Source organism: Saxophila tyrrhenica, assembly GCF_035928015.1.
Source record: "Saxophila tyrrhenica strain CCFEE 5935 chromosome Unknown scaffold_6, whole genome shotgun sequence".
NCBI classification, from domain to species: Eukaryota; Fungi; Ascomycota; class Dothideomycetes; order Mycosphaerellales; family Extremaceae; genus Saxophila; species Saxophila tyrrhenica.
This window is the reverse complement of record NW_027041738.1, coordinates 924,742-949,943: the sequence shown is the minus strand read 5'-3', so window position 1 is coordinate 949,943 and position 25,202 is coordinate 924,742. Positions and strand designations below refer to the sequence as shown.

At 56.0% G+C, this 25,202-nt stretch overlaps 8 protein-coding genes across 8 annotated transcripts; 4 read left to right on the top strand and 4 right to left on the bottom strand.

Moving 5' to 3' along the window:
- Window positions 1-485: 485 nt before the first annotated feature.
- Window positions 486-4,394, top strand: RPB2 (DNA-directed RNA polymerase II subunit RPB2; the record flags this gene model as incomplete). The annotated part of the gene is made up of 2 exons (XM_064801695.1): window positions 486-2,933; window positions 3,024-4,394. The coding sequence occupies 2 exons, from the start codon at window positions 486-488 to the stop codon at window positions 4,392-4,394; spliced, it is 3,819 nt and encodes a 1,272-aa protein (XP_064660325.1).
- Window positions 4,395-4,919: 525 nt separating this feature from the next.
- Window positions 4,920-6,805, bottom strand: slp1 (WD repeat-containing protein slp1; the record flags this gene model as incomplete). Its single annotated transcript, XM_064801694.1, has 2 exons — window positions 4,920-4,942; window positions 4,999-6,805. The coding sequence occupies 2 exons, from the start codon at window positions 6,803-6,805 to the stop codon at window positions 4,920-4,922; spliced, it is 1,830 nt and encodes a 609-aa protein (XP_064660324.1).
- A 553-nt stretch (window positions 6,806-7,358) lies between these two features.
- Window positions 7,359-9,533, top strand: LTR77_004439 (uncharacterized protein; the record flags this gene model as incomplete). The annotated part of the gene is made up of 1 exon (XM_064801693.1): window positions 7,359-9,533. The coding sequence occupies one exon, from the start codon at window positions 7,359-7,361 to the stop codon at window positions 9,531-9,533; it is 2,175 nt and encodes a 724-aa protein (XP_064660323.1).
- Window positions 9,534-10,594: 1,061 nt separating this feature from the next.
- LTR77_004438 (uncharacterized protein) lies at window positions 10,595-11,638 on the bottom strand (the record flags this gene model as incomplete). The annotated part of the gene is made up of 1 exon (XM_064801692.1): window positions 10,595-11,638. One exon carries the CDS (start codon window positions 11,636-11,638, stop codon window positions 10,595-10,597), a length of 1,044 nt encoding a protein of 347 aa, XP_064660322.1.
- Window positions 11,639-12,791: 1,153 nt separating this feature from the next.
- On the top strand, window positions 12,792-13,880 carry LTR77_004437 (uncharacterized protein; the record flags this gene model as incomplete). The annotated part of the gene is made up of 1 exon (XM_064801691.1): window positions 12,792-13,880. The coding sequence occupies one exon, from the start codon at window positions 12,792-12,794 to the stop codon at window positions 13,878-13,880; it is 1,089 nt and encodes a 362-aa protein (XP_064660321.1).
- Window positions 13,881-14,960: 1,080 nt separating this feature from the next.
- On the bottom strand, window positions 14,961-16,960 carry LTR77_004436 (uncharacterized protein; the record flags this gene model as incomplete). Its single annotated transcript, XM_064801690.1, has 2 exons — window positions 14,961-16,714; window positions 16,768-16,960. 2 exons carry the CDS (start codon window positions 16,958-16,960, stop codon window positions 14,961-14,963), a joined length of 1,947 nt encoding a protein of 648 aa, XP_064660320.1.
- Window positions 16,961-17,728: 768 nt separating this feature from the next.
- On the top strand, window positions 17,729-20,246 carry LTR77_004435 (uncharacterized protein; the record flags this gene model as incomplete). Its single annotated transcript, XM_064801689.1, has 5 exons — window positions 17,729-18,347; window positions 18,582-18,661; window positions 19,053-19,283; window positions 19,409-19,638; window positions 19,739-20,246. 5 exons carry the CDS (start codon window positions 17,729-17,731, stop codon window positions 20,244-20,246), a joined length of 1,668 nt encoding a protein of 555 aa, XP_064660319.1.
- A 1,122-nt stretch (window positions 20,247-21,368) lies between these two features.
- Window positions 21,369-23,876, bottom strand: LTR77_004434 (uncharacterized protein; the record flags this gene model as incomplete). The annotated part of the gene is made up of 2 exons (XM_064801688.1): window positions 21,369-23,682; window positions 23,734-23,876. 2 exons carry the CDS (start codon window positions 23,874-23,876, stop codon window positions 21,369-21,371), a joined length of 2,457 nt encoding a protein of 818 aa, XP_064660318.1.
- Window positions 23,877-25,202: the final 1,326 nt, after the last annotated feature.

Here is a 25,202-nt window from a genome sequence, read left to right as displayed (position 1 = left end):
ATGAGCGTGAGCGAGGGCGGACAAACTTGCGGCGACATACAATGTAATACACGTACTGTTCTCCCATCTCTAGACCTTATAATGGTTCTGCCTATCAGCAGACAACTCTCCTCATGCAGTTCTTGGCGGTTATGTCTTCAAAGGTGACTAAGCGGAACATGCCGACAGCCCTAAGACCGAATCGAGACTCATTCCTCCGCGACCTTCGAGAGAAGAACAACCACTCTTCACTCGTCTCCGTCGCCGACCTCAACACGGGATCGCATCTCACACCACCTCCGCCGTGCCGCCATACCACTGCGATCGCATCACTCGCGACAACGGCACGGGTTTCGACGGTGCGCTGTCCTGCGCCTCCTGTCGCGCCACCCGGTCCCTCACGTTTGCGGCCTCTCCTCTTGGTGAAGACGTGAGGTGAAAGGCCAGGTGGCTCACAAAATAGGAGGGAACAGAAGGTCACGAAGCCGCTGCTTCTAGCCGCCAACATGGCGTTGACACCCCCCTACACGAACGGCGACCGCGAGATGGGCCTTGGCATGGACGCCGTCGCGGGCGACTTCAACGAGGAAGCTATCACCGACGAAGACTGCTGGACCGTCATCCAGTCTTTCTTCGACTCCAAAGGCTTGGTCTCGCAACAGCTGGACTCCTTCGATGAGTTTGCGGGCACGACGATGCAGGAGATTGTGGGCGATCACGGCACCATCGCGCTCGACCAGAACCTGAGCGGCGAAAGCGATGGGCAAGGGCAGACAGTGGTGAAGCGGCGGTTTGAAATCCACCTTGGTAGTTTGACAATCAGTCAAGCGGCCATGACGGAGGGTGATGGGAGCACCAGACCGCTGTTCCCGCACGAGGCACGGCTTCGCAATCTCACGTACTCCTCCCCGATCTACCTGGGCATGCGGAAACAGACACTCCTCGCGAAAGAGCGGCCGACAGGCGCCTGGTGGGATGAGCAGGAGAATAGTTGGATAGCACCAGAAGGGGCCGACCCAGATGACGTGGAGACGTTCTGGGAGCAGGATCCTGCAGACGAGAGCTCGAACGAGGAGACGCGTGTGTTCATTGGGAAGCTGCCGGTTATGCTGAAGAGCAAGATCTGCACATTGCGAAACCGGTCAGAGCAGGAGCTATATGCTTTCCAGGAGTGTCCATTTGATCAGGGAGGATACTTCATCATCAACGGCAGCGAGAAGGTGTTGATTGCGCAGGAGCGGAGTGCTGCGAACATCGTGCAGGTGTTCAAGAAGAAGGGTTCACCCACACCATTCGTGGCTGAGATTCGCAGTGCGGTGGAGAAGGGCAGCAGGCTCATCAGTTCCATGCAAGCAAAGCTCTACGCCGGTGGTGAAGGTGGAAGAGGTGGTGCTTTTGGCAAGGTCATCAAAGTGAGCTTGCCGTACATCAAAACCGACATTCCGATTGCGATCGTCTTTCGAGCACTCGGGATTGTGTCAGATGAGGACATTCTCAACCACATCTGCAGGAAGGACGATACCGCGCTTCTCGAGATGCTGAAGCCATGTCTGGAAGAAGCCTTTGTCATCCAGGATCGCGAGGTGGCGCTCGACTACATCGGCAGGAGAGGACAGCAGCAAGGCACGAAGGAGAAGCGTATCAAGTATGCGCGTGACATCATGCAGAAGGAGTTCCTGCCACATATCTCGCAAGAAGAGGGTGCCGAGACGCGGAAAGCTTTCTTCTTGGGTTATATGGTGAATCGTCTGCTGCAGTGTGCTCTCGGCCGTGTTGAAGAGGACGACCGCGATCACTTCGGCAAGAAGCGCCTCGATCTTGCTGGTCCGCTAATGGCACAGGTCTTCCGGTTGAAGTTCTCGCAGCTCGTCAAGGACATCAAGTCCTACCTTCACAGGTGTGTGGAGCAAGGCAAGGATTTCAACCTGACACTCGCAGTGAAGAGCAACATCATAACATCTGGGTTAAGATACTGTCTTGCAACAGGTAATTGGGGCGACCAGAAGAAAGCCGCGAGCGCGAAGGCTGGCGTGAGTCAAGTGCTGAACCGCTATACCTACGCTTCCACGCTTTCACATCTTCGGCGCACGAACACTCCCATTGGACGAGATGGCAAGATCGCGAAGCCTCGACAGCTGCACAACACCCATTGGGGTTTGGTGTGTCCAGCAGAGACACCCGAAGGGCAGGCTTGCGGGCTGGTGAAGAACCTGGCACTGATGTGCTTCGTCTCAGTTGGTACGCCAGGTCAGCCCATCGTTGAGTTCATGCGGCAGAGAGGCATGGAGTTACTGGAAGAGTACGATCCTGTTGTTAATCCCGACGCGACCAAGGTTTTCGTGAATGGCACGTGGGTGGGTGTGCACCGCAATGCGGGCCAGCTGGCAGACAACCTACGCGAGATCAGGCGGAGAGGTATTATCAATTTCGAGGTCACCATCATTCGAGACGTTCGAGAAAGAGAGATCAAGGTCTTCACCGACGCAGGACGGGTCTGCCGACCATTGTTCGTGGTGGATAACAGTCCTCGCGCAAACACACCCGGCGGGTTGGTACTGCAGCGGGAGCATATCTCCTCTCTTCAAAACGATCGAGACAGGATCATCGGTCCTGAGGCTTCCGACATCAGCGAGGAAGAAATGGAGAAGGCCGTCTTCGGCTGGCACACCCTGCTCAAGAAGGGCATTGTCGAGTACCTTGATGCCGAGGAGGAAGAGACGGCGATGATCATCATGACTCCCGACGACCTCGACGAGCACGCCAGAGCCCGCAAGAGTGGCGACGTCGAAGCTGTCGATGCTAACGATGACCCGCATCGCAGGATTAAGGCACCCCCGAATCGATCAGTACGGACCTGGACGCACTGCGAGATCCATCCTGCCATGATTCTAGGTGTCTGTGCGAGCATCATTCCCTTCCCTGACCACAACCAGAGTCCCAGGAACACATATCAGGTATGCCCCCTTTTCCTTGAATTTGTTGCTTGTGAACAGCCTTGCCTTCCTCCCTACCGTCTCGCGCCGGCAGTATGCTGACTTGAGCAGAGTGCCATGGGCAAGCAAGCAATGGGTGTGACGCTCACCAACTTCAACACTCGAATGGACACGATGGCCAACGTCCTCTACTACCCGCAAAAACCGCTTGCGACGACACGATCGATGGAGTATCTGAAGTTCCGAGATCTGCCGGCTGGTCAAAATGCGATTGTGGCGATTGCATGTTACTCTGGGTACAACCAGGAAGATTCCGTCATCATGAACCAGTCTGCCATCGATCGCGGTCTTTTCCGCAGTCTGTTCTACCGAGCGTATATGGACCAGGAGAAGAGAGTAGGCATGAGCGTGGTGGAGAGCTTCGAGAAGCCGGTAAGAAGCGATACGCTCAAGATGAAACATGGCACCTACGACAAGCTGGACGACGACGGCATCATCATGCCCGGCGCCCGCGTGTCCGGCGAAGACATCATCATCGGCAAGACTGCCCCCATCGCTCCCGACGCCGAAGAGCTCGGCCAGCGCACCAAATACCACTCTAAGCGCGACGTCTCCACGCCTTTGCGCAGTACCGAGAACGGCATCATTGACCAAGTCCTCCTCACTACTAATGTCGAGGGTCTCAAATTCGTCAAGGTCCGCACTCGTACTACCAAAGTGCCTCAGATCGGAGACAAGTTCGCCTCTCGCCACGGTCAAAAGGGAACCATCGGCATCACCTACCGCCAGGAAGACATGCCTTTCACCGCCAACGGCCTGACGCCCGACATCATCATCAACCCTCACGCCATCCCCTCCCGCATGACCATTGCCCATTTAATTGAGTGCCTCCTCTCCAAAGTCGCCTCCCTCACCGGCCAAGAAGGCGACGCCACCCCCTTCACCGACGTCACCATCACTTCCATCTCCGACATCCTCCGGCAATATGACTTCCAACAGCGCGGCTTCGAAGTCATGTACAACGGCCACACGGGCCGCAAACTCAACGCCCAAGTCTTCCTCGGCCCGACCTATTACCAGCGTCTCCGCCACATGGTCGACGACAAGATCCACGCCCGCGCTCGCGGACCTTTGCAGATCCTGACCCGCCAACCCGTCGAAGGTCGCGCACGAGACGGTGGGCTGCGCTTCGGAGAGATGGAGCGGGATTGCATGATCTCGCACGGCGCGTCCGCCTTCCTCAAGGAGCGGTTACTGGACGTCTCCGACGCTTTCCGCGTGCACATCTGCGAGATCTGCGGGCTGATGACGCCGATTGCGAAATTGCAGCAGGGGCAGTTTGAGTGCCGGCCGTGCAAGAATAAGACACGGATTGCGCAGGTGGTGGTGCCGTATGCGGCCAAGTTGCTGTTTCAGGAGTTGGGGGCTATGAATGTCGCGGTCAGGATGTTTACGGATCGGAGTGGGGTTAGTCTGAGGTGAGAGGGTTGCTGAGGGTTGGTGGGTGAGGGAGGGTGTGAGTGAGGGAACGCGTTTTACGGGATAGCGAGGTTGGGACTGGGGTTTGCATGGAAAAGGCGGCGAGGAGCTGCTGAGGGATGGTGCTTACTGATGTGCCTACTACTAGATTGAGTGCTGTAACTACAAGAGCGTGGCGCACTATCGCGAATAGTTTGATATGAGAGAATGTTCAGAATCCACTTACTGGTGCACTTGTGACTTGACAGCAATACATACGGTAGCGACTGTGATATTCGACTACGTACGCTACATAAAAGCAGGAAGGACAGAGCACAACGAACGTTCATGAAGACACTGACTGCCATTCCTTATGTACGCATAACGACGCTCCCTCGCTTGATGCAATCGTCAAAAGCAAAGCAAAAACAAAAATTCCATCGCTCAATGCCATGACCCTTCCCATGACTGACCACCCAACCCGAGAGATCCTTGTCCAAAAGAACCAGATACGAGAGTCATTCCTGCGCTTGACGAGACCACCAACAATTACCCAAACGTAGTGCAATGATCTACCGAATGGTAGTAGCCTTGGTCAAGCTCTCCTTCCCACCAACACTCGACACACCACCAGCCATCAGGTTTGCCTGTCCAGGCTTACGCTCAAACACCTTCCAGAACTTGAGGCTCTCGTCCGCAGCCGCCGTCGCCAACATCTGTCCGTCTGGGCTGAGGCTCGAGTGTAGCACACGGGACTCGTGGGCCGGGATCTCGACGTTCTTGACAAGAGTAGGGTAGCTCCAGATGGAGAGCGAGTTGTCCGGGAAGCCGGACGAGGAGACGAGCTCCTTGTACGCCAGCGACCAGCGCAGAGAGGTGACCTGCGAGCCGGTGTCGATGCTGTTGACGCGCGCGCCGGAGGTGGTGTTCCAGAAGTGGATGTTGCGGTCGTGGCTGCCTCCTCCAGTGGCGAGGAGGTTGGTCTGCCACGGGCACCAGGCGAGGGCCTTAATGGCGGCGCGGTGGTTGGTCTTCTGGAACTTGGGCGCGGAGGTGTGGCGGGCGTCCCAGATGGTGACGAGGTTGTCGTTCCCGCCAGTGGCGAGCTGGGCACCGTCGGCGCGCCATTCGAGGCCGCAGACTTCGGAGGTGTGGGAGTGGAGCTCGGCAGTCTTGTGCTGGGCGATGCGCACGTCGTGGTTGAAGACGACGCCGGAGCGGGAGCCGGTGGAGAGGATGTGCTTGTTCCAGCCCATGACGCTGACGCGGGTGTCGTGGCCGTGCATGCTGCGGAGCTTGCTGCCCTCTTCGACGTCCCAGATCTGGACCTCACCTGATCCGAGGCCGGCCGCGACGTAGGCGCCGTCACCGGACCACTTGACGGAGGCAATGTAGGTGTCGGCGGGGCATTCAAGGAGCGAGCTGACGGTGCCAGACTCGGCAGACCAGACGTAGACGTTGCGCTCGAGGCCGATGGCGACCTGGTTGCCGGAAGACCAGTCGAGGAGGTTGAGGTAGTAGTCGTCGACCAGGCCGGGGGCGTCGAGAACACGCTCTGGTGCGGTAAGCACACGGCGACGGAACTGGGACGCAGAAGCCGCAGCAGGCTTGAGAGGACGGTTGTACTGCGAGCGGAGGTCGATGGGGCGGGAAGACTCTGGCGCGGCGGGCTTGAAGGCGAGGATGCGCTGCTTGATGCTCACACCACATGCCTCAGCGACGGACTGCTGGTAGGCGGTGGTTTTTGGGCTTGGCTTGTTCTTGGGAGCATCGTCATCATCCTCGTTGTTGTCGTTGAGGTTCAGGCCGTCGAAGTTGAGGGAAGAGGTGAGGTCAGAAGAAGAGGTATGTCGGCCAAGGTCAAACGCGCCAGCAGCGAGTGCCGCTGAACCTTCGCTTGCGCTTGACTTGGGGCGACGTCCGGGCGTCTGCTCATTGTCGAGCTTGACGGCGGCGCCGGAAGAAGTAATGCCTTCGCTGGCGTTGCGGTTCGGGATGAAGCGATCCGCGGCCTTGTAGTTGATGTTGCTCTGGCTTCTCTTGGGAGTGCGGTGCACCGAACCTGATCGTCCAGCCTTTGCTCGGGACGGGGTGTTCTTTGCTGAGGTTGCAGTGCTTGGTCGAGGACCGGTGCCGGAGAGAGTGAACTCGCTGATCGTCTGGTCCAGTCTCCGTGGGGAGTCACGGGACGGACGGGAGGCGATGTTGGACTTGGGCGAGTCACGGACGTTGGTCTTGGAGACGGATCGGGAGAAGCGAGCCATGAGGTTGGCGTTGCTGTGGTGGATGCTCTCTTGCTGGCCCTGCTCTTGCATCACGTGCATGCGAGGAGTCTTGGGGGAGGGGGTGAGAGGAGCGCGTCCGCCAGCGAGGCGGGTGGAGAAAATGCCATCACGGCGGTGCTTGACGGGGGTCAATACTGATGCAGTTGCCATATCCGCTTATGGGGTGCTGTTGTTGGTGTCGATGTTGTTATGCTGTAGATGGCCCAGTGAAGGGATCCGTTAGTAGTGGTTGCGAATATCTTGCAGTATGCCGTTGATGGTATGTTTGAGTGGAGCCGCGAGGGCTGAGAGTGTGTGGATTGAGAGACCTGATGTGCGAGGGTGAGGAGAGAAGAAGGAGGTCCGTAGGAAGTTCAGGAAGTCTTAAGAGCGCTTTCCAAACACTAAAGTCGCTCCAGCAACAGAAAGTGCGACCCTGACGACGGCCGGCGGCGGCTGCTCCCGACGCCGACGATCGGCAGCTGCCAGCCTCATTCACAGGCAGGCAGGCACATGCTGGCAATCAAGCAAGATCACAATCACAAGCGCATACGAGAACCTCACTTCAACAATGCCGCTCCACTTCACCTGACAATGACCCAATAATCACGTGAGCTTCCGTTCAATGGCGAGCAGTGGCACACACTTCCCCAACCTCTCCGCCCTCTCCACCACCTCCGCCCTCCCACCGGTCTCGAACTCAGCTTCCACCCGGGTCTCCAACATGTCGAACAACACCTACGTGATGTCCGGCTCGCCTGCCAAGAACAGTCGGCGTAGAACCGGCGAACCGTATGCTCCTCGCATCATCACCACCATCGGCCAAAGACCTGCTTGTCTCGTCAATGCCTCCGTCACCTACGTAGGCAATGACTTGATCTACGCCTTTGGCGGCTTCGATCAGTACACCGATGAAGTCTACAATCATGTTCTTAAGCTGAACCTGAAAGAAAGACGTTGGAATCTGGTCGACAACTATGGTGACATTCCTGGGGTGAGGATGGGCCACACGGCGTGCTTGTGGCAGGGAGACAAGCTGTTGGTGTATGGCGGAGAGAACGAGCACCGCATTCACCTCTCCGATGTGGTCATCTTCGATATTGCGAATGCCACATGGACTTCGCCAGACATCAACGGACCCATCCCACGAGGGAGAGCAAGGCATTCGGCTGTGATACACGACGACAAGCTGTTTGTGTGTGGTGGTATGACTGGCCAGGAGAATGCTGTGCTGGACGACATCTGCTTTCTCGACCTCAAGACCTGGACGTGGAGCCGGACCTGGCGCTTCGTGTCTCGATACGACCACAGCAGCTGGGTGTGGGGTGGGAAGATTTGGGTATGCGGAGGTATGAGCGAGGAAATGGTCAAGTCGAGCGAGATCTGGTGGCTAGACTTTAGAGGGACGCCGGCGTTTGAAGGTGGTCCAACCTATGGCATGCCTGGGTCGGATGAGGTCAGGCCCCTGCACAATTACAGCTACGCTCGATCACCTACGCCAGCTCTCGGATCGACAGGTTATGCTGCCAATACGTCCAGCGTGCAGTCAAATCCAGGTAACCAGGCGCAGCGAGTCACACCAGTTGCTCCGGGCGCCATTAGCTCGGTCAAGTTCTTCTCTTCGCCCAACCTACCAATCTTCAATGTCGGGACACATTTCAATGTCTTCAGCTCAGGATGCATGCTAGACTTTGTCACGCCTGCTACGAATATGCCACTCGATACGTCGCTTTCCGCTCTTGATCTGGACACTCTCCGCTGGCAGAAGCTAGCAGACGGCAAGGATCTCTTCCCGCCGACATACCGCTGGCACTACTGCTGTCTTGATCCGGATGGTACGCAAGCATGGCTGCTCGGATGTCCAAAGGAGATTCGTGCCAACGCCAATGGTGACCCTGAAGAGTACTTGAGCGACGTTCTGCCCATCGATCTGAGGAAGTTTGGTTTACTCGGAAACAAGCTGAGCCAAGAAGCCCGTAACGAGGGCCGCATTCCCACGTCGGACACCTACACTTCTTCCCATCTCTCTGCTATCGGTGCAGACCTTGCACGTACCTTCAACCAACTACCAGAGTCTGGCTCCGGCACCGACTTCACCGTCACCGCGCTCCGCGATGAAGACTACGAGATGGAGTCGCCGACCGCCACCTCATCACCTACACCATCAAACACCAGCCAACCGATTCACGTCCACCGTCTTATCCTCTCCGCCCGCTGGCCCCACTTCGCTCGCCTCTACAACTCTCAAATGCAAGAATTCCACACCCGCCGCATGCACATCCCCGAACCCTACCCCGCGGTGAAAGCTTTCCTCTACTACCTCTACACCGACTCAATCTCCGCTCCACCCTCCGAACACACCTCTCCCGCTCTCTCATCACCTCACTCTCCAACCGACGACAGCCCCACCCTCGAAGACGTCGCCGACATGCTCGTCATGAGCAACATCTACGACATGCCGCGCCTCCGCCACCTCTGCGTCAACCGCCTCGTCCGCGATCTCGACGTCCAGCACGCAGCGCTCATCTTCGACCGCGCCTCCACGGCACAAGAAGAATGGCTCAAGCGCAGAGCAGCGAGCTTCATCATGACGCACTGGGGTCGCGTCGCGCGCACGGATGGGTTTATGAGGCTGAAGCAGGGCGCGTGGGTTGAGCTAGCGCAGTCAGTGGATATGGAGGGGCGGATGGTTAGTGGGGATGAGCTGGAAGCGGTGGGTGGGTTGGGTGGTGCGAGGCTGGGGAGTTCTATGGGAATGGGGCTTTGGGGGGCGGGGAGGAAGAGGGGAAGGGTGGGGAGTGCGAGTGTGGTTGCTGATGGGGAGGGAGATGAGGGGGTTGATGAAGGGGTGGAGGGAGAAGAGGGGGAGGACGGGGATGAGGGGATGGAGATTAGTTAGGTTAGATGCATATGCGAAGACTGGGATTGTGATGGCTTAGCGTTGGTGTCTGGCGTTTTACGACCATTGGGGCTAGGATGGGATGATTGCTCTGGACATTGGGAAGGTACGGGCATCGAAGCATTCACTCATAGCTGATGGATATTGAAGTCAGAAACATGAAACTACCACCCACTCATCTCATGTGTGCCACAAGCGCGAGCTCTTTGCCTATGGCTGTCATCACTTCCCACCATCCATCCTCACGCGCATACTCATACCTCTGAACACCCTGATCTCCGCCTCTGATGCAGAAAGCACTGGCATCAGCACATGTCGGGGTTATCACCCGCTGTGTCCTTCTGGTTAGGGCGCCGGTCCAGCTGGGTGTGTGTGACCATCTTCTATTCTGCAGTCAGAGGACCGATCGGTCGACCAGCAGTACCACTGAATGGGAAGGCCTTCTCGACGGTAAGTCAATGACGTTCTCATTCGTCTGTATGGCCCAGCGATGCTGTGGAAGACAATAGAGAAGGACGATGTTGCTCGTTTTCGAGCCTGGCTCCGGAAGGTATCTCCACGGTCTCCTCGGGCGGCTGGCAGTTGTTTCGTATGCGGTGGGATTTGCGATGTATAAGAAACAGGGCGCAGCCTCATTGACAGCGTTGACATGGAGTACAGGTCTCCTCTTGAAGGTGCCGTGTTGCTGAGGGAGGCTTTTAACAAGATGGCATATCGTTTGCGAGATGGCGAGCGATTGTCTATATCAAAGCTAATGGAACGGTGAGTACTCGGAAGGCACAGAACTTTTAGTAACAGCATAGTGGTTTAGTAGTCGCTCGCTAATTGCTGGAACGAAGGTCTAGAGAACAGCTGTATCTGTATTTGCCCTGTCTTCCAGTTCCGAGACGCCATCTGATGCAACCAAACGCTTCAAGCAGTCAAAACAATACCTCGCTCGGATCGTACCCAAAGAAACTCCTTCGCCACGGCTCTCCTTGCATCCCGACCGAATGCTGACAACCATCTCGATCAGCTCTGCTCCTCGCCACCAAGAGAACCCATCGCAACATACTCTCCTTCTACTCACTCTCGCTCCTATCCTCAGACGAGTAGCTTCCGTGGGTTCGATCTGAAGGCGAGTAGCTTCCATGGACCCGTTCTGACGGCGAGTAGCTTCCATGGGGTCGATCTGACGGTGAGTAGCTTCCATGGACTCGATCTGACGCTGGATGGCTTCCATAGGCTCGATGTGAAGATGAGTGGGTCTCGCTGTTAGTAGTGGCTCCGCCTGATAGCGTCGAGGAGCGGGACTCGCTGCGGTAGCGGTTCTGGTTGCTCGGGCGGTCAATCTCGTAGTCCGTCGAGTAGTTGGAGTTGTAGGGGCGTGGAGAGATGGTAGAGTAGAGTCGAGTCGGGAAGTAGAGGTCTGGGGTTCGCGGAGCGGAGGAGCGGGGACTGGGTGTAGCGTGTGACTCGTAGTAGGCTGTCCGACGAGTCTGACTGGTGGTCTCGATCGAGGGGACCACATCACGTTGATGGTTTGGTGCCGTGTTTTGAGACCTTAAGTCTTCTGCGCCACGACGAGAGCTGGGGTTCTGCCGGGTGAATGGTGGGCGTGAGTGGCGGTCGACAGGGCTGTTGCAGAAGTCCAGGAGAGTGTTGGCGGCTGCGTAAGACTCGGGGCGGCGCGGTCTTGCGGTGCCCTCATCCTCACGACGGCCCGACGGCTCGTCGTACACGCCGAAAGCACCACCTCTATCGCGGCGTTCGGTGTCTCGAGGTGCTGCGCAGTACGTCTGCTCGTCCTCGCCCCGCTCGCCATACCTCTCACGTGCCGGACCACCGTAGCCGCCACCTGATCGCAAGCTGGATGGGTAAGAATCGCGGCGAGCTGGGGTTGGTGTGCGGCTCCTTTGGGACGTGCGGCCGTCTGGGCTGTGGTCGCGAGCTGGAGCGGGATAGCCTGATCCGTAGGAGCTGCGAGGGCTGTTGGCGCGAGGCGTGGCGGCATATCCTAAACGGTACGGGTCGCGAGGGCTACGGCCAGATGTGCTGTTGTCGTTGGTCGAGGTGTAGCCTGAAGTGCGACTAAGCCGCGAGCCACGGCTGTTGTAGCCAGACATGTTGGCGTCTGTCGTCGAAGGAGAGGGTGTATGTGTATGAGAAGGTGTATTGTATGTGAGTTGTGGTGCTAACGTGCTACCTCGAGGGGATCTTGCTGAGGGAATGTTGGTGTTTAGGAAAAGGAGGGGAGTAGGCAGAAGCCAGCATAAATACTGCCATATCTTGCGAGGTGAATGTCAACATGCAGCGCTTCACATGCAACCTGCAGTGGATCCCAGAAGCCGTTCGATTGGCCACGGTTTCCCATCACGTCCATGTGCCTAGATGTGAATGAAAGTAAACCGTGAATGTGATCATGTGAAGGCCTGAAAGGTATAGCATATGCAAATTGGGTATACCGGACGTGTGGTGCGATACTCTTCTCCAATGCAGCATCCACCACATATGCCGTTCTGGTAAGGCGGACTGCTCATGTCCTGACCGCACCCACCACCAGGAAACATCAACGACGTCTTGGCCTTTCTGGCGACGTAGAATGTAGTTTCGCCTCTGCTAGTCATGCCTTGAGCAGGTCCCAATGTCTTTGTCGTCCCGGGACCCTTTGGAGAAGGAGAAGAAGGCCGGCATGTTTGTTGATGCCCTCTCGTCTCCTTCAACTCCGAAGGAGTCTGTTGCAGCCAGAACACGTCGCCTGCTCTCGCACGATCCCGTCGGATCCTGCGCTACTGTGTCCAGCACGCAGTTGCAGGCGACTGGATATGCGGTCTTGCCATGGTGCCGTCTCAATCTTGCAGCGAAGGCAGGTGGACAAACGAATACAGGAGTATTGTTGAAGCAGAACCGTGAAGGACGTTGGCATGTCAAGAGGTGAGGTCGGTCGGCCTCAACTCCGCGTCGCTGGCTGCCAAGAGCGGCTGGTCTTCCCGTCTGGTCTCACCCACCTCGCGCCTCGAACATCATCATCCCTTACATGTACCCATAAGGGACAGTCAAGATGGCAGCCCAAGCAAATTCGCTGCAATGCATCGAAACTGCAACGCCTCTTCTGCGTGATGCCACCCGGTCCTCACAAACCTCTCGTATTGCTCGAAGCCGCGGGATGGAACTTCGTGGACAAGCAGGATCCGTTCTGCAGGTCAATCCAATTGAAGTGCATCGGTAGCTTCTGCTGGAGACCTTAAGAAGCGCAAGCTAGTACCCACCACAGAGTCAATGAGTGACAGTGTCGATCGATCTGTCGGTGCCATTCAGGAAGAAGACCCGACAACCACCTCTGTAGCCACGATCCCAGATGCAGCGTCGCAAAACCTTGGCCTTGCAAGGTTTGATGCGATGCGAGACCAGGGGATCGCTCAGAAAAAGCGTGAAGAGGAAGTAATCCGAGCCCGGCTGGCCAGAAGGAATCGCACCGACCCAAGAACCTTCCCGTTGTTGCGTCCTCTCACTAGGGACATAGTAGAAGAATACCACTCCACGATCTGGCACAAGGTCAAGAACATAGGGTACTCATACTTCGTTGAGCTGGGCCTTGATCCTCGCGCTCGACCAGAATGGTGTCTGGACCCAAGCACAGAATCGAAGGCATTGTTCCAGCAGGTCTGGGGCGAGGGCGAGACCTGGCAGTCAAACGTCAACGAGCTGACTCAATTGGGCGACCTGACCGCCGTTGATATTGTACAGGGCTGCCTTGGGGCCGCGGTCAAGCAGATGGTGTACGATCGTGAGCTGCCATGGGACAGCCCTAGAATGGTTTTGGAGAAATTGAAGAAGCATGCTCCGTACATGACACAAGAGATTTTTGTCCGGTCTCCGCGAAAGGACGATCTCGAAAAGTCGTTGACGTTTCCTGAAACCGTTTGGCTCGCTGGGCAGACGATGGTGCTCGATCGCGACTTTCAGAAGCCCACGATTCGTGATGAAGCCGTCCGTCTGGCTACCAGATTGAGCCTGATACTGGACCCTCAGCTGTCCAAACTCGGCATCCAGAAGAAGGGCGGAGACGAAGATGCGAGAGCATGCTGGAGGAATCGAAACAACGGGTTGGCGACAATGTTCGAGGAAGCATTGATTCTCAAAGGTTATGTTCTTGCGACACCATGCGATCACGAGTTCAAATGGATCGAACGAGGGACCGAACTGGATACGGAGACCATGGAGGAGATTTTTGAGATCGACGGTCCAGGCACAGTCACATGGAGTGTTCTTCCTCAGCTACATGTCCTTCAGAATCCAGACGAAGGGTGGCGGGTTACTGCTCCAGCGATCCTTCAGGCGGACTCCGGCACACAGAAGCAGAAATGAATCCAGGACGAACAGTGAATGGTGGACTCTACCACCAGACGGAGCTTCATTATCTGGTTCGAACAGCATGGGGAAGTGAAAAGGACATCCGCCAGTGTCTTCTAGCCTCACTAGGCGGAAGAAGAACCGACTCTTAGTTTTGCAAACAACGTTGACGTGCCATGGTGACCCGTTGGGCGGCGTTCTGGCTGAGTTATACGTTCTCGCTGGGGAGGAAGGCATAAGCAGTGGCTGCAGGAGCAGACGATGTTGCTCGGGAAAGCAAGCAGCGCTAGCGGAGTGCGTTGACCGAGACAGATGGTGAGCGTGGAAGAATGGCGACCGCGGCGTGCTGATTTGGAGTTCTTTGTGCTGGGCGGCATGGCACCAGGTGCCTGGTGTTAATATGGGCGAAATTTCGTGGATGAAGAAACATGGTTGTGCAGATTGAGAGCAAGGGCATGCGTTCTCATGCGTTGGAGTCATTCGGCCAGTCCTGCCTCTGAGCTACCGTTCAGGAGGATTTTGGCCATGAACGCACATGGGACTGCACATGCTCGCGCAGTTCTCGATCTTTTGGCTCTCAAGTTTGGCCCATTTGCCGCAGCCCAGTGTTGCTGGCAGTCGGCCACTTGTCAGTTAGCCAGGATGGATGAATCGACGAGCGCATGAGCATGGCCGACTATGCCACAGCGATGAGCTGTTTGGCAATCGGCCGTAGGTAGTCATAATGCAACCAAGATACTTCTTCAATATCCGCACGTTCCAGATCATCGTGACTTCCTCCCGGCCTTGCGATAACGAGGCTCATGACTTCACCAATGCTCTTTGGTCATCCCGTGTATAGCCAGTGCGCCGCTTGTGAGCCCACATGGTGCAGGCGAGCACCGATGATGTGAGAGTGAGAGCTAAAAGTGAGTTCTGAGGGTTTGCAGGCCGGCTTAGTCCAGACGTCTTACACACAGATCCGGTGAGTTGAAACCGTCCAAGGCCAGGACCACAAGAACACACATTTCATTATCTCAATATACATAACTACATCAATTCATGATCACGTACCGGCATATCACCCTCTATTATCCCAATCCCACGAATAGGACCTCATTGAAAGCTGCCAGGCATAGCAACACCACTCTGCTCTTCCTGCTTCTCCTCTTCCTGCTGCTTCCGCGTCTCCTCCACTTTCGCCCACGGGTTTGACTTCATCGGCACATCGTCTTCGTCATCATCGTCTAACCGCACATCGTCCATCTTGTCCGACAGGTCAGTGGCGGTGGTTGGCTTCGCCGCTTCAGGCTCCTTGTCAGTGTCGAGGGCCTCGTGCGCGGAGTCGTGCTTGACTCCAGTCTCTGCGTCTTCTGATGGAGTTTCAGCCTTCGGCGAGCCACCGATGACAATCGGGCCGCCGCTACGGTTGGGATTCCGTGGCGGTAGTGAGGGAGCAACTCGCTTCGGGACATTGACGAGACGAGCTTTTGAGATGACCTGCGGCGAAGCTGGTTGCAGAGACTGCACAGACTGGACAGAATGTACGACCGGCTCTTCGATGTGTACGTCGTCGTCATCTGCAGGGTCTTGCTGAGAGCCTTGTTGCAGGTCAGGTGTTCGAGGTGGCGAAGTGGGCTGCCGTGATTCCTCCTGGTGTAGCTCTGGCGTTCGCGGTGGGGTGGAATAGCCATTGACGTGAGGTGGCGTCTCCATCTCCTTTCTCACTGGTGACGTGTCCAGCACCCTGCCTTCGGGCACCTCCTCCATGTGCGGTGAAGCACGCAACGACGCACTGCGCGAATGTCCGGCTGCGCTGTGCAAGCTCCACCTATCCGTTGAAGGAGGGTCTGGCAGGTCGTCCGTCTGAGTACCGGAATCCGACATCTGCTTCGAAGCTCGGGGAGGAAGAGATGGCGGTCTGCCGAACTCCATACTCGTTCTCAAGCTGCTCGGCGTTTTTGGCTCGTTCGAGAACGCACTCGCTCGCCAGCTGTTGCGGTTACTAGGCCATTCGTTGCTGTTTCTTGCGTACATGCTGTGTATAGGACTGGTTGGTGATGGGTTGAAGCTGAAGGCCTCCCAGCTTGCCCTCTTGTGCGTGCCTGCTTCTTTGATGCTCAGACCTTCCTTTTCCAACGCCAGTACGCCATATGGGTCGGGGTCGTCCTTCTCTGGTACACCGAACAGATGCCCATCTTCGATCTCGTAGTCAGCAGGCGCAGGCTCGGTTGGCAGCAGACCCTCGTCGATGTTGGTGTCTCCTTGAGCTGCTTTGATGGTCTCCAGCAGTCGTCTGACTTCATAGGGTGGGTGCCTAACCTTCCCGGCCAGAATATCTGCAACGCCTATCCGCTGACCATAAAACCGCTCGTTCTCGTCTGTCCGCTCGATGATGACGGTGCCGTCTATTTGCACTCCAGCATAGAATCCTCTGCTCTTCAAGTATGTGAATATGGGCGCCTGTCGCTTGTGCACCTCCGACTCCAGCATGGCACCGGCGCCTACCGGTCCTGCAACCACGCTGACCTCGCTGCCCAGCGTACACCTGATCTTTGTGAACGCCTCCAAAGCTTCCGCGCTGTTGATGACCACCACACAGTCGTAGATGTCCACCCCAACAAGAAAGCCAAGTCCGGCGGTATGTAGCATAATGCCTGAAGGAGGAGACCATGAACCGTCGTCTTTCCGAGCTATTAAGATACCTGAGCCGCCTGCTCCAGACATCCACAGACCCGTTCTCATCGTAGTGAAGATGGCAAGACCTTTGGCGTTTTTGATCACTTCGGTTGGGATTTTCTTGACGATTTTCTGCTTCTGCTTTGGCCCGTCCTCCGGCTGGACCTCATCTTCGGTGTAGAAGCCATCCTCTGCGATCTACGTCAGCGCTCTGCCACACAACCTCGCGCCGATACTCACTCACTGCAGAACGTCTTCAATATCCGTGCAGCCTTATCACTCTCCTTGTCCAGCGTTGTAGGCCAGAATGCCTCGCTGCCCAACTTGTTACTGAGCCTGTTAACCGGCGGACCCAACTTATCCAACACCTTATACGATTTGTCGAACCCAGCTTTCGAGCCCGTCTTGACCTTCTCCCACAAAGTTGGCGAAGCCATCTTGCTTCCTTGTCCGGACTGACAGCCTTTCGCAGACCCTGCTCTTACACCTCACGCTTCGCTCGCGTCACCTCAGACTTCGAGGGACACCACGACTGAAAACCATGGCCCTCCAGGCACGAATACCAAGGAATGCAAGCAAGTGTGATTGTGCCTGCAGCAGCGCCAAAGCTATATCTACTCAGGGTTGCGGAGAGCAGCGGAAGGAAAGAGGGCTGCGCGTTCCACTCTCACTAATAAGCCGTAGTTCCATTGCGTGACGTAGCAGGCGGCTGACCGAAGCGCCGACGAGGAGGTCGAGACCACGAACCACAAGGGCACGCGTTCTGTTTGCTTCGACATATGATGACTACGCTCTCAAGCCTGATCTCAGCAAACTGAAACATCATATCACTGAGACTTCGAAGCTATACCATGCGGTAGCGCCTTGGTCTTCAGTCAGCTTCGGCTTCATTCCAGAACGCCACCAAACCCTTCAGAGGCCGCGCGGAGCCCGCTTCATCCCCATGGCTTCAACGACATCTTCTTGACTGATGAGACGAAGGCGATGCATCCCCTTTTCTCGCCTTCACAAAAGTTTTGGTCGTTCTTGAACAAACCGCCAAGCCGGAGAATGATCAGCACGGTGAGTCAAGGGCAGGATCAGCGATAGGGCGTGGTAGGAAACGTGGTTATGGAGATAAGTACTCGCTCCGTCCTTCGACATCCGTTCTGTATGTCTTGCCCGAGGCAAAAGACACTATAGCAGCCGCACCATCATACAAAACCATGGCAATTCCAGCAACCGGACTTTCATCGCAGCCCTGCTGGCATCAACTCCACTCAGTGATTAACGAATCTTATCTCGGGAAAAACCACACAGTCTTCCCTCCATCCTGGCCACGACTGGACTTCGATACCACAAAAGGCGGCGAGGGCCTATCAGACGAGCTCGGTCCAAGCGGCACCTTGATAGTAATATTCAACGATGAGAATAGCCCCGTAGCCTGCGCCGGCGTTTGTCCTTCCAGAGGCAAGTTCGGCGTCAACGAAGCTTTCACAAATAAAGGAGCAGACCTCACGAACGGCGAGATGGTGACCGCCGAAGGCGACGCGCCCCCCGTACCGCCGCAGACTCCAGATTGGGAGATCTGCTGTTTCTGCGTCCACCCGTCGCAGCGAGGGCGCAGACTCGCACACCGACTGGTTGATGAGCTTGTGGCGTTTGTGAAACTGAAAGGCACGAATCGATTGCTGACCAAATACGTTGCCGACGAGACTGGAGAGTTCTGGCCTAAGCTGGGCTTCGAGGTGATTCCTGGGTCCGGTGGCATGTTGCCGAGAGGCTTCAACCCTGAGCGGGACCCGACGAAGGAAGGGCTGCTTAAGGATGTTGAAATCAGGATGGGTGCGATGGCGTTGTGAAGATGGGCGGAGATGCACAGGTAAGCATATTCGACTTCCGTCTTCATACATTGTGATGACAGAAGCTGGGGCCATAAGACTCGCTCAGCCGGCGTGGTCTGGTTGAGCATGCTTAAAAGCCAGCTGTTCCAAAATCTTCTCATATCTGCTGATCCATCCTACGATTCCTCTTCTGCCGCTCTGCTCTTGAGACCGAGACGATTCTGACAATTCATAGGTGCAGATCCCAAATACAAGTCTAATATGTGTCGACACGCTTCATTGCTTGGACGTAACAAGAACTGCCAGTTTCAAATGGTAGCTAGCGATGGTGCCGGTCAATCCAGCAAGACACCATTCATACGAGTCCGCAGTCATTGCAGCATTTGACGATAAATACCATACTCTGTTTAGTATACAGCGGGCTGCACTGGGGAGTCCAACAGGTTTCCGCCGGTATTAGCAGCAGTCAGCCTGCCCAAGAGCGCGCCAACAGTCATCGAAGCTTCTCGATGTCTGCACCGTTCCGCACAACTCATCTTCCATAATAGAGTTGTAGGTATGTATGTCCATTGGAGAGCAGAGCATCCTGATGGCTGCGTGATCCTCGCTGTCGATCACATTCACTTAGCGCGTCGTATCCGCGTTTTAGCTAAACCTTAAATCGCCTTCCTTGACCGTGTGGACGAGCTGACAAGATGTACCGCAGGCTTTCTGGGCTTTCGAGGATAGAACGAAGAGCAAGGTTTTCAACCGACAGTGGCACGCAACGGTCATTGATCCAAACGAGCGGCTGCGATACCAACGTCAGACTGGCTTGTTCACGGCGTTGACGTCGAAGAGCGCAGCACCTAAGCACATGGTCAAGACCGAAAGGAACTTCTGCCTGGTGACCCTGATCTGGCTCGAAGTGTCTCTGTCGGACCATCGCTATGTCTGGGTAAGCATTGATGGGTTAAAGGGTTCTCCAAGACACGATCACACGGCAAGTGGCGCACTGAGACCTTTTGAGCCCTTCCTCTCCATCGAGACACTTGCTGACCCTTTTACCCTTCGGTGCTTTAGGAGGATATCGTGCATGCGCACGCAGCGACGTCAATCTTCTTCCCAGGCGTGCAGACCTCTACAAAAGCGCCTGTAGGAGCGACGTGGAAGAGCTCAATGGCTGATAATCAGGCACGGAGCCGCGAGTTGAAACCGTACCTGCGCGAGTTCAACAGCAACATTACCTTGCCCAAGTATGTACGGGAGCAAGTCGACGAGAAGTACAAGGCCAAAAATGAAGCAGACCGCATGTATGATCGGGAATGGGATGCAGTCATCCGGCCCGATTCTTGTGAAGTACTTTTAGTCTGGCCTCATCGGACCAACGCATCTGCCGTACCCTCCCGGCAGGATAGCCGTTACAAAGCAGGAAGGCGAAGGAGAACGTCCATCTTTGCTTTTCGACTTCAGATCCAGTAGGGATCTGTGGCCGTCGAGGCTCGACTTCAGCAAGATCAGAGATCCGTTCAGCGTCGACATGCTCCACCTGTCGCGGCGGTATCACGACCTTGTGGGACCGGACGCTCGCTTCGCGCTGCTCCGCATCTGGAGCGATGCCTATTTCTACCCGCTCATGCTGGGCTACGACAACCGCACGTCAACTTCCTTCAAGGACGCCGTGGGTCGAGCCTGGGAATGGAAATTCATTCCCAAAGACATGCCTGGCAGCGAGTGGAGCATCCAGAAAATCGTCGAGCTAAGGCTGGAACAATGGGAGCACCAGTTCAAGCGGCAAGTCATGGTGAAGCGGGAAATGGTGCTTGTGATGGCCAAAGACGAAGCGCAATTGAGGAGGTATGTGTTGGCTGTTGTGTTTGCTTTGCAGACGAAGCCTTGGAGACTGGAGGTGGACTTTTGAAAGAGCTTCGTCAATGTTGATGTTGGATTCCTTGAGGGTTTGGATAAGGCGTGGGTGGAGTAGGTGCTGTGGACGTGTTGGTTGATGGATATATTCACTGAGGGAGAGCTATCCGATTCATGAGGGAAGGTCAAGCGGTCAAATGGCATTGAGATTGAAGTGTAAGAATGGCTCTCAATGAGGCGCCTTCTCGACAAACAGAGCGAATATACGACGTCTTCGCACGCGACAACACTCTGTACCGGCAAGAAAGCTCGATACACGCTACAGCGCTATCATGACCAATACATCCCAGCGTCCAGACACCGGACAGCACTATTCATCCAACTCGAACTCAAGCGCATGGTCCTCACTACACTCTGCACAATAAAACCTCGAGATCCCCAGACACTCGACCTGCACATCCTTGCACATATCCGCCGACCAGACGTCAACCGAGTGCGCGGAGACGAAGCGGTTGCCGCACCATTCGATCGAGTCGGAGTAGATCAAGGTGTCGTGGCCGCAGTAGTAGTAGGAGAATGTGTAACCGCACATCTTGACAGTTGCTTTGGGTTGAAACGAATGTGGGTGGCTTCCAGGCCTGGAGACGCTTTGAACGAACGAGTGTGGGTGCTGTGGCAGCTAGGCTAGACGTTCGAAGAGCGACACGAGTCGGCCTTGCAAGGCGGATCGCTGCCATGAAGTAGCTCAGAGAGAAGTATCTTGGTCTCAAGCAGTCTTTGTTCTGTACAAAGCAGACGAAGAGTCGAGCCTTATGTTCATGCAACTCTGCTTTGTCCAGAGTTAACATGAAGTCGCTCCTCCTTTGTCAGGTCTAATAGCTCCTCTGGACTCGCTGTATGGCTTGCAATCTCGAACGTGGTAGCAGGATGTCGCCAGGTCGCTTGGGCAGCGTTCGAAGGAGAAGCGGCAACATCAATCAAGAAGGCAACATTACTCATACCTCATTTGCTCTTGTCTAATATACATGCTTTGCTTTGAAGCCCATCCGTGACCGTAAAATGCTAGCAGGCGCTCGCTTCGAACGCTCAAGGGTATCATCGCCGCAGTGTCTATCTTTCAACGCCGTTCCAGTCCAACGCCATCACATCATTTCCCCCCCAATCACCCATTAGCCCTTCATCCACTCCTCGAACTCATCGCTTCCCTCGCAACTGCAAACAACTCATCCACCCACGTCGCCTCCATCCTCGAGGTTCCCACCGCAACCCGAATCCCTAAATCATGCATGCTCACTCCCGCACTCCCCTCTTTCTTCTCATCAGACCGCATCACCGTCTCGCTGTTCACCAGGATTCCGCCCCAGACGTTGTCCCTCTCGGCCCCGGCAGTGGTGTCGGTCACGCTGACGCCGAAAGCACGCGGCTTGTCGACGAGCTCGAGCGTGTCGGAGGAGTACTCAGTATCGGAGCGCTCGCTGGTGGATTGCGCGGAGGGCCGTCGAGTAGATGGGTTTGTCTTGGACTTATGCGTCAGGAATCGCTTCTCGCGTGAAGGGGTGTTCTTCGCGGCGCCTTTGCGGGTGAGGAGGGGGCCGAATTCTTGGTGGATGTCGCGGGTGAGGACGAGGTGATTGGGGGAGCCGGCGGTGCATTGCTGGCGGGCGGTGAAGAAGGAGAGCGGGACACGGGCGATGTTGTTGCAAGATTCGGTTGAGGTGTGGGCGTCCGCGCAGACGACGAGGGAGAAGATGGTGGTGATGGGAGTGTCGGCGCCGGTGGGCTGGGAGTAGTTGGCGTATACTGGCTTCCCGACGAAGCGGGCGTGCTGGAACCATGCACTTGGAACTTGCTTGCTGAGAGCATCCATGGCGTGCAACGCGACCTTTGCGAAGTGTTGTTCCTGTGGGGTTCTGCGGAGGTCCTTGCGATCGTGGTCTTCCAGGAAGTCCATGGCGATGGTAGGACAGACACCGTCTAGTCGCTGGAGGAATCGCGCTTGATATGGCTGTACGTCGCCTGGCAGCAGTTGCACATCTGGCAGCTGGTCTTGCTCAGTCCGCTTCACCACCACATCAAAGCCTTTGCTGTTGGCTTTGGGAACGATGGCAAAGACGCTGAGCCATGTACCAGCCTTCCCCGCAGAAGATGTGTTCTCCACATACTGCCTGAGATTATCCATGTGAACCTCGATAGCTGCGAGAGGGATCTGCATTGCTTCTGCAAAGTTGCGGCCGACATGCTGGACGCTGGCGAATCTGAAGCCGGTGTTCAAGAGCTTGTCGGTCTGGTCTGCATCGAGTTGGCGAGTCAGGAAGAGCAGCTGGCCTTTGCCAAAGATGCTGTGGCGCAGTGCCAGTTCAAGGTCGTCGCGGCTTTGATGCGGGTTGTTGCGCTTTCCGACCCGATCTTCAGGCTTAAGTGTACCAGTCTCGATGATCTTGTCGTACAGCACGCCAATGTTCTCGATTGATATGTGCATCGATGCTGCCAGAGAAGCCGCTGCCGTGCAAAATCGCTCGCGGAAGAAGATGGAGTAGTCGGTGATGGCTTCGAGGTCATATTGCGAGCTTGATTTGGAACTGCCTGGCCTGGAGCTGTCCTCACTGTCGTCGCTGCGAGCGCCTAGATGGCTCTTCATCCTTGGGATCAGATCTGAGACTCCTGACCAGTTGTGCGAGACACGAAAGATCCATTGGAAAACCTGATGTGCTGTGTCGAAGTCTTCGTCGAAAGTGCGGTGATTGTACTTGTCGGTGATCTCGCGGGCTGGAAGGACACCTTCTGTGGTGACAAGGACACGTCCATCGGGGTCAAACATCGCGCACGCCAGCATGACCTTCTGAGAGCTTCTCTTGAGCACCCTGTCGCGGTGGCGCGTAAACATGAGCACGCACATTACGATGAGGCCAGCAGTGCCGCAGAGTATGCCCGCAATGATGACTTGGACATCTCTTGAGCGGATCGCCTCGTGTGAGTTGTAATGCTTGAGTTCGTAGATGCAATTGGTCGAGGCAGTGAAATGCATGGCCGAGACACCTCCAGCGAGGGCCACCGCGCACAACAGGCGCTTCCACCAGTCGCTGATCCACTTGTCGCGCCATGTGTAGAAGAGCATCAAGACCGCCAAGCAGTCTCCGATCGCAATGACCACAGATGCTGCCAAGTATCTTGAAACGTATTGGAGTTTGTAGTTCGAGATGCCGAAGTTGCCAATGTAGTGCATGCCCACCACTGAGAGGCCTGCGAAGACGCCGGTACAGGTGAGTGCTGACCAGTGGAGAAAAGGTGATCGTGAGGGAAACTCGGCCGCGGCGAAAGCGAAGGAGAGTCCGATGATGGGTAGGAAGACCGAGAGCGTGCTGTATCCTGGGCTGTAGACAAGCTGGATCGTCGCTGTGCCATCACCGAGGATGATTGCACGATTACCGATGAAGTGCATACACCATATTCCGATTGCTCCGAGTGCGGCTGCGCAGGCAAAGGTTTCCGCCCTGAACGTTGATCAGCCATCGACTCTTCTCACCCGTGCACTGACAACCTACCAGCTTCTCCAATTGGAAACACCTGTTCCTCGCCGGTGCAGCAGCTCCACGGTGAGCAAGCAGCCACACAGGCTGGCAAAGTAGGACGCTGTGACGATGCTGGGGTTGAAGTGGCTCGGCACCACGTCGCCGATTTGCGCCATACTGGGGAGGTTCTCGTAGCTAGAAGACTGGATCTCAGTCAGCATCTGAGCCAGGTTTGCAACTTCTTCACGAGGACGAGCGACGGCGTGGCAGCGGCTCCGGCGGTATGCTTAATATTGGAGGAAGTCATGGTGGAGGGAGTGAAGTGACTTGACTAACAGCAATGAAGTGAGGTCGTGGACCAATGAAGACTGACGTACCTATACCAGATTTTTCCAACGACGTCACTCACCAACTGACAACTCGACCTGATCCTTTCCGACAGCCAGCGACAGAAAGAGAGCGTCCTATCCAACAAGAGCGACTATCCAAGGAGACTGAACCGAAAGCCAGATGTTACGAGAGCAACACTTCGAGAAGAGGACTCATGGTGAGAGAGACAGAAGGAAACGAGTTTGGACACCCAAATGAAGCTGACTCCAAGAATATGTCGACGTGTTGGTACCGCTGAAGTCCTGTAGATCGCTTCTGCGCCTGGAGGAGTTGGTTTGCAATGTGCTTCGAAAACGTTTGCGCAGCGCAAGGGATCCGAAATCGTCGGTGGTACAGAGCTGAAGCTCGCAATCAGTCGATTCGCGCCGGGCAGGGTTCGTATCCAAGACTGACGGGATGGTGCATATGAGTGCTCCGAGATGCGAACGCAAGGTGTCGTTGGAGGCCTGCAGCATTAACCGGCAAGTGTAAGGTGTGGTGGGAAGGTCTTAAGGCGACTGCAGGCACCGCGCCCCGGGCGAGTCATTGCTCGTGAGTTTTGCGGCAAAGAGAGTAGAGCGACAGGCTTTCAACCCAGAGGGCGCACTGATGGGAGAACAGGCCCTTGTGGGTCAGGCAAAAGGCTGGATCGTGGTGTCTGACACTGACGCACATACCTCGTTAACCGATACCCTTTCCGCCCGCCGTGCAGGCGGCTGGCACTGTCGCGGCAAGCTCATTGGAGCGGAGGTCGTGCGAGCCCTCAGGACTGGACGTACGACATATCACTTTTCCGCCTGCAAAGGATGCGCTGCAGGCTACCCGCGTCCGCCAGTGCAAGGGACGATCCATCTTCACCCGGCGTCCGGCAGCGTTGTTCAGCGTCGAAGATGGGTCGTGTAGCACCAGTCTCGTATGCCAGGGCACGCCTTTGTGACCCGCCCGTGTAGCTTAGCTCTGGTGCTCGGATAGGGCATGGCGTTGGTTTCGACTCCGTGTCGCAGGTGCAGAGTTGCAAAGCGATAGAGTTCGTGGTTGGTTGTTGGAGCGAGGCCAAAAAAAGGGAAACGCACCAATTCTCCCGGGCTCTCGGGATGAAAGTGGAGATCCACGACTGGGATGCCAGCCACACT